The 6,860-nt window shown below is 31.2% G+C and overlaps 1 protein-coding gene across 1 annotated transcript; it reads left to right on the top strand.

Annotated features, from left to right (window-relative positions):
- The first annotated feature begins 4,713 nt into the window (after positions 1-4,713).
- On the top strand, positions 4,714-6,545 carry LOC131183171 (uncharacterized). The gene is made up of 3 exons (XM_058153363.1): positions 4,714-5,321; positions 5,457-5,776; positions 5,860-6,545. The coding sequence occupies exons 1-3, from the start codon at positions 4,714-4,716 to the stop codon at positions 6,543-6,545; spliced, it is 1,614 nt and encodes a 537-aa protein (XP_058009346.1).
- Positions 6,546-6,860: the final 315 nt, after the last annotated feature.

A 6,860-nucleotide genomic window follows, 5' to 3' on the forward strand; every position in this document is an offset into this window, starting at 1 on the left:
GAAAGTATACACTATGCGACAGAGGGACGAGGATGAGACTTTTGACATGGTTGCTGGTATTTTCTCGATTCTTAATTAAGATATGTATATGTATAAAAAAATAATAATAATTTTGATATGTTAGTGACTAGTCTTTTAAAAATTAATTTTGGAAGAGTTTGTCAGTGAAAAGTATTTGCTAGCACACAAGAATTTATAAAGTTACTTAGTAAGCCTAATTAGGTAAGGCAAGAGAACCTAAAAGTAAGTTATAGTAATATAGCTACCTTAAATGCGGGTAAAGGTGTTAGTGCTAAGAGATGTCAGTGGGTTCCATAATCAAAATAAGTTTAAGATATTAATGGATTTGAAAGAAATAAGATAAGAGAAAGTTTGATCTATTGGGATGTATCGTAATAATTATATAATATTCTTGATGTTGTGCTATAAGCTGCAAATTACAGTACTGACTTAGGATTTATTGTGTAGAGCTACGTACTACCCAATAGTACATAAAAATAAGAATAGTTGCAAACAACATCTGTTTTGGTATAGTTACGATAAGATAAAGATTTCTTATTGGAAAGGAGTTTGAAAGTCCTAACCTGGGGTTTAAAACTCTAAAGTTAGAATATTGAAATGTTATAGTTCAGTACAAAAGAAAGTAATGACTACACATCAGTGCAAAATAAGCTATAGAATATCTATAAATAAAAAAAAAAAAAGAAAAATTTATGGAAGTAAAAAATTAGAATAGTTGGTGCAAATGTAATAAAAAAAAATAATTATGAATAGTAGTTAAAGTGTTGACTAGAACGGTCTGAGGACTAAATTAAAGTAATATTGAAGTATAGCGGAGTTATTAGGGATGATAAGAAGTGCTAAATTAGGACTCGATAGTCAAGTTAAGGAAGAGGATAAGATTGAAGAATAAAATAATTAAAGTTAGGTTGTGAAATGAAAAAAGGAGAAATAAATAGAACAATAAGAAATGATAAAAACACTAGATGAGGAATTGCCACCAAGGCAAACAACTTACTTAAGACGCTTAACGATATCCCGAACTATTTTATCAAGAAAGAAATAAGTTAAACAAAAGCAAACAAGATAGTGCAAAATGGCCCATAGGCCTTGGTCATAAATGGAGATGGTAAAACAATGGTTATGGACCTATGGCCAATAAAGAGATAAGTAATTCATATATGACCAACAAGGTCATTTAAAAAAAAAGAAACTAAAGGGGAAAATAATTGCTAAAACAACAGCAAGAAAAGACTAAAATATTCTAAACTAAACTAAAGGTTGCATCAAATGATCAAGAGATTTGATAAGAAAAGAGTAAAACTAAGTTCTCACCCATAGGATCCACTACAAAAATTATGGCTTTTAACGACCAATAATTAACGATAAAATAAAACTTTCCTCGTTAATGACATATAAATAACGAGCAATAATACAATTGGTCGTAATTATGTACAATTTTAACTACCATTTTAAAAAACCCTTGTTAAAAGTTAAAATATTAGTCGTTATATGTAAATTTTTATATAAATTTTAATTTCCTGATTTTAGAAGTCTATCACAAGGACAAAATTGTCCTCGTAAATGAATTTTTTTTAGATTTTCCTTTTACCTCTAGCGGTCTTTTCTTTCTTAAGAGGTTATTTCATAAAAGGTTTCTAATTAATAACTCCCGTATACTTGCGCAACTTGGAAAACTGAAATAGTCTATCACTGGCTTAATGAGTTCCTCCCGAGGGTTTTGCAAAATTGAAAGTCTATTACTCCCGATTCTCATTGGAAGCCTCTGCTGTGCCAAGTGTGGATTTGGAAGCTTCCTTCGCGCTGTGTGTGTCTTCCATATATAGGTATGCCTCACATTCACAATTTCCATTCCAATTGTTGAGTCCCTTTTGATGGTTAATTCATTTAGAAACTTTAGATTTTGGAAAAAAGTCTGTAATGGGAGAAATTGATATGATCCATGGTTGTACCCTTTTTTTCTTTTAATTTTGTTGGAATTGAAAGTGCTACAATCGGTGGGTTGATTCCCCATATTTGGTGCTGTTTTCTCCTAATTTTTTCTTTATAGAGATTCCTCGTGGGTTCTGTTGTTCTTTTTGATTTTTTTCATGTATCTGTTTTTACCCCTATTTTATGTAGACTTGGTTATATGTTTTAGCAACAAATTGTGGTTGAGGGTTGATGCTGGTTTATGAATTTAATTTGGTTGATTGTCACTAATTGTCTCTGTTCTTTTAAAATGCCTTTAGGTGATTTATTCAAAATCTTATATTGAAATGAATTTCTATTGGTAATCCTTTTAACTTTCGAAAGCCTCAAATTTATATTGATATTGGTAATTATGCCTCAAGTTATGTGATTTGGGAAGTTGGATTTATAGATGTTATTGACTAAGTTTTGACAGTAAAGCAACATCCCAAACAATGAGTGTTCTAGGGATAAGTATGCCATTATGGAGGGTGGTACTGTAGGAACAACTAGATTATGGTATAAACTTAAATGTGGACAAATGGATTAGAATGAAGGAAAATTAATTAGAGATTTATGAAAGATGACTTGTTAAGAGTGCAGCACATCAACAGTACCTAGTTTTATCTTTGATTTATAATAATTGCATTGTTAATCTTGGCTTATCTATTTTTTATAGAAACTCAAACTAATTGAGAGATACAGATACTAATCTGTAAGTATTTGTGTATATGGGATCCTATAGATTTGTTTCGCTTCCCTTTTAAGTGTTCTTTGTGTTCTACACGGTCACTTTTAGATTAGCTAATGGAAACCAAGGTTTATTTTTTCTTAATGAATTTCTTCCTTATTTTTCCAGCATTTGCAGTACCAGGAACCTAGGGTGCAGTTTATGGTGACCCTTCTATAGTTTGAAAACGTGGATTTGAAATTATTGAAAATGGATTCCTTGCAGAAAATTTGATTTTCTGTCAGATATTCTAATGCATTGTATCTTTGCTATTGATTAAAAAAATGGAATAACTCATCTTTCTTAATCCTAAAACAAGTGGATTCTGCCATTTGTGAATTTACTGGATTTTATTTTGAAGGATGGAATTAGTTTAGTCATGGAGGTGCACATACTTAAGTTGTAGAATGAATTTTATTACTTGGTAGAGATTATTGCTGCTTTAAGTGTTGCTAGGCCAGCCTTCAACATGAATATAGATTATAAATCTATAATCTATTATTTTTGAGTCATAAGGAACTTTTAAATATTTTCCAGTCAAAATCTTGCATATCTATCCTTTGCTCAGTTATACTTTCTTTTTTAGCAAGAGCACCAAATGCATAACAGAGATGGTATTCAATTAGCAACTTATGATTCTAGTCATGTAGATGGATTGCACTTTGCCAAGCTTAAAAAAGATATCTTAAGACAAAAGGTAGTTAGGCTAAAGGGTTAATTTTGTTTAAAAAAATTATTCCTATCAGATTAAGATGGATTGTGTAACCACAAACTTATAAAGCTATGTTTCTTATTGGCCTTTTCATACACCTCATTCCACAATAATGGTTATTATTATGTAATTATAAAGTGCTTTGAATGAGACCCTTTAACTAGTCCAAAATATTGGTTATTTAAAAAAAATGTAAACGGGTTAAAATTTTTGTCCAAGCTCAAGCTACTAGTCCAGAAATTCTTTCTTGTTTTTTTTTTTTAATTTTAGAATAATATGTAAAATAGGACACCATATATATATATAATTTGGCCATGAAAATTGACTTCAAATGGCATCTACAGTTCTTGGTCATGTCTAGTGAAATTTGTCTTTGTTTTTAATGAAATTCTCCCTATGTTATTTGGATACTTTAGCAATGTCTTGTTTCTTGTTTACTAATTTGCTTGATACTATCTTGGTTACAAGGGAATTGAAGATTGCCACTCTTATGCTTATTTAGTTAAACATTTGAATCAAGGTTAGTACCACTACAATAAACATAGCTTTTAATGATCAAGTATTAATAATAAAATTAAAATTTTCTTTCATGTAAAATTTTCTGAAGGACTAATTTAAACTTTTATTAAAAATAATTATAATAATATTAAGTTAAAAATCCATAATTGTTTTTAAATGTTTGATAATTATAAAATTTTAGTTGAAGTAATACCTATTACACTATTAATGCTAAGAAACTTCCCTTTCATGCATGCGTTTTCATTTTGTCTTTCAAAAAAAAAAATCACTATATTATTTGCACTTTATTACTTCTTTGCTTTATCTCAAAGTATACTTATTTTGAAATGAGTTGTCTCTCAATATCAATAATAACATCCATATACATTTTTCTTGACATAATTATGATTAAAAAAATTCAAGCTTCTTCATGTATTTTATAATTTTAATTAAAATTTATAATTTTTTTTGTTTTAATCCTTAATATTTAATATTTATTTTAATTTTAAATATTCAATTATCAAAACTGAAATTAAAATTTTTGTCCAAATTTAAAAATCATTTAATAAAACAAAGTGCTAGGTTTTCTTTGCTTTGCTTGTTGAGGTACAGTAATTTCTTTTATCGTGTTTATACAATGCTTAGTGGCCTCTTTATCCTTCATGGCACCATCCTTTTTGCGATCAATGTTATTTAATTTTTTAATGTTTATTTATTTAATAATGTAACCTAAATTTTTTTCTTTGTCAAATGTGTTTGCATTTTTTTTAGGTTATATTTCTAACTATCTATTTATTAGATAATGGCTCCTAGTAAAGGATGGATGGATCTTGTTGGTGATCGTCTTAATAATATATATTTATGTGGAGTTGAAGAATTTTTAGACTATGCTTTTAAGAAGACTGGGAAGCATGGGAAAATACGTTGTCCATGTGTCAAGTGTAGTAACACGTATTCCGCCACACGAGAAGTGGTAGGGACACATCTCAAGGTGTATGGAATAATACGTAATTATACATTTTGGTATCACCATGGAGAAAGGGTAGGTGAATCTGAATCTAATTTAGAAAGTGTTGAACAAAGTGAAGATGAGCCTAGTAATGAGATGCATGACATTTTAAGGGATTTATATCCAGAGTTTTGTGGTCAAGATACAAATGATATGGATACGGATATCTTCGCTTGTGATATTCATAAAGAGGAACCGAATGAGGAAGCGAATAAATTCTATAGGTTACTAAGAGATTTTGAGCAACCATTATACCAAGGTTCTAAGAGCTCAAAGTTATCTTGCTTAGTCAAATTGCTCCATATCAAGAGCCTTGGTCGATGGAGTAATGAGTCATTTACTATGTTGTTGCAATTATTGAAAGATGAATTATTACCTCAAGGATCTAATTTGCCACAATCGTATTATGATGCAAAAAATTGAATTTAAGATCTTGGTCTCTCATATAAAAAAATTGATGCATGTGTAAATAATTGCATGTTATATTGGAAAGAGGATGAGAGGCTAGATTTTTGTAAGATTTGCGGCTATTCTAGATGGAAGACTGATAAATATAATGGGGAAGACAAGGTTAAAACCAATGGGAAGAGAATACCAAAAAAAATTCTGCGTTACTTTCCACTAAAGCCAAGACTTCAAAGATTGTTTATGTCCACAAAGACAGCGTCTTTGATGAGATGGCATAAAGATAAGAGGGTAGATGATGGAGTGATGAGACACCCTGCTGATTCAATGGCATGGATTTCCTTTGACAAACTACATCCAAATTTTGCCTCAGACTCTCGCAATGTGAGACTAGGCCTTGTTAGTGATGGATTTCAACCTTTTGCCATTCAAAAATGCCATATAGTGTTTGGCCAGTTTTACTCATTCCATACAATTTGCCACCTTGGATGTGCATGAAACAATCAAATTTTATTTTATCAATGCTTATTCCAGGTCCTGAGGGTCCCGGAAATGCAATTGATATCTATCTTCAACCCTTAGTAGAAGAACTAAGAGAGTTATGGGAAACTGGCATTGATACATTTGATGCATATGCACAACAGAATTTCAAGTTACATGCAGTTTTACTATGGACTATCAATGATTTCCCTGCATATGCGAACTTATCAGGTTGGAGTACTAAGGGAAAGTTGGCTTGTCCTTGTTGTAATAAGGACACCTGTTGGATGAGGTTGGCTAATGGAGGCAAGCAATGTTATATGGGTCATCGACGATATCTTCCTCTTAATCACAAATGGAGAAATGATAACGAATCTTTTGATGGCACAAGGGAGCGAGGGTTACCACCCAAGCCACTTTCAGGAGATGATATACTTGATCAAGTGAAAAATCTTGAAGGGGTCATATTAACTAAGGCTCCTCATATGAAGAAAGCAATCTCACATGATGGTAGGGGGGACAATTGGAATAAAAAGAGTATATTCTTTGACCTTCCATATTGGAGGACCTTATTGCTACGTCACAACTTAGATGTCATGCACATTGAAAAGAATATATGCGATAATATACTAGGGACAATCATGAACATAAAGGGAAAAACTAAAGATGGCATCAAAACTCGCCTTGACTTGCAAGCATTAAATATAAGGCCAGAGTTACACCCAGACAACAGGGAATAAAGTTGTGATACCTCCAAAGATTGTACAATTTATCTACTACTGAAAAATACAGGCTTTGCCAATTCTTGAAGCAGTTAAAAGTTCCAGATGGATTTTCATCCAATATTTCTCTTTGTGTAAACATGAAAGAGAGTAAAATCTCAGGATTAAAGAGTCATGATTGTCACGTTCTTCTATTACATATACTTCCTCTTGCAATACGTGGTTTACTTCCTAAGGTAGTATATGAACCACTTGTTGAGCTGTCATTGTTTTTCACTCATTTAGGAGCAAAGTCATTAAAGGTAGATGTATTGGAGCAATTAGAAAAGAAAA

This window comes from Hevea brasiliensis, chromosome 1 (assembly GCF_030052815.1).
Source record: "Hevea brasiliensis isolate MT/VB/25A 57/8 chromosome 1, ASM3005281v1, whole genome shotgun sequence".
NCBI classification, from domain to species: domain Eukaryota; kingdom Viridiplantae; phylum Streptophyta; class Magnoliopsida; order Malpighiales; family Euphorbiaceae; genus Hevea; species Hevea brasiliensis.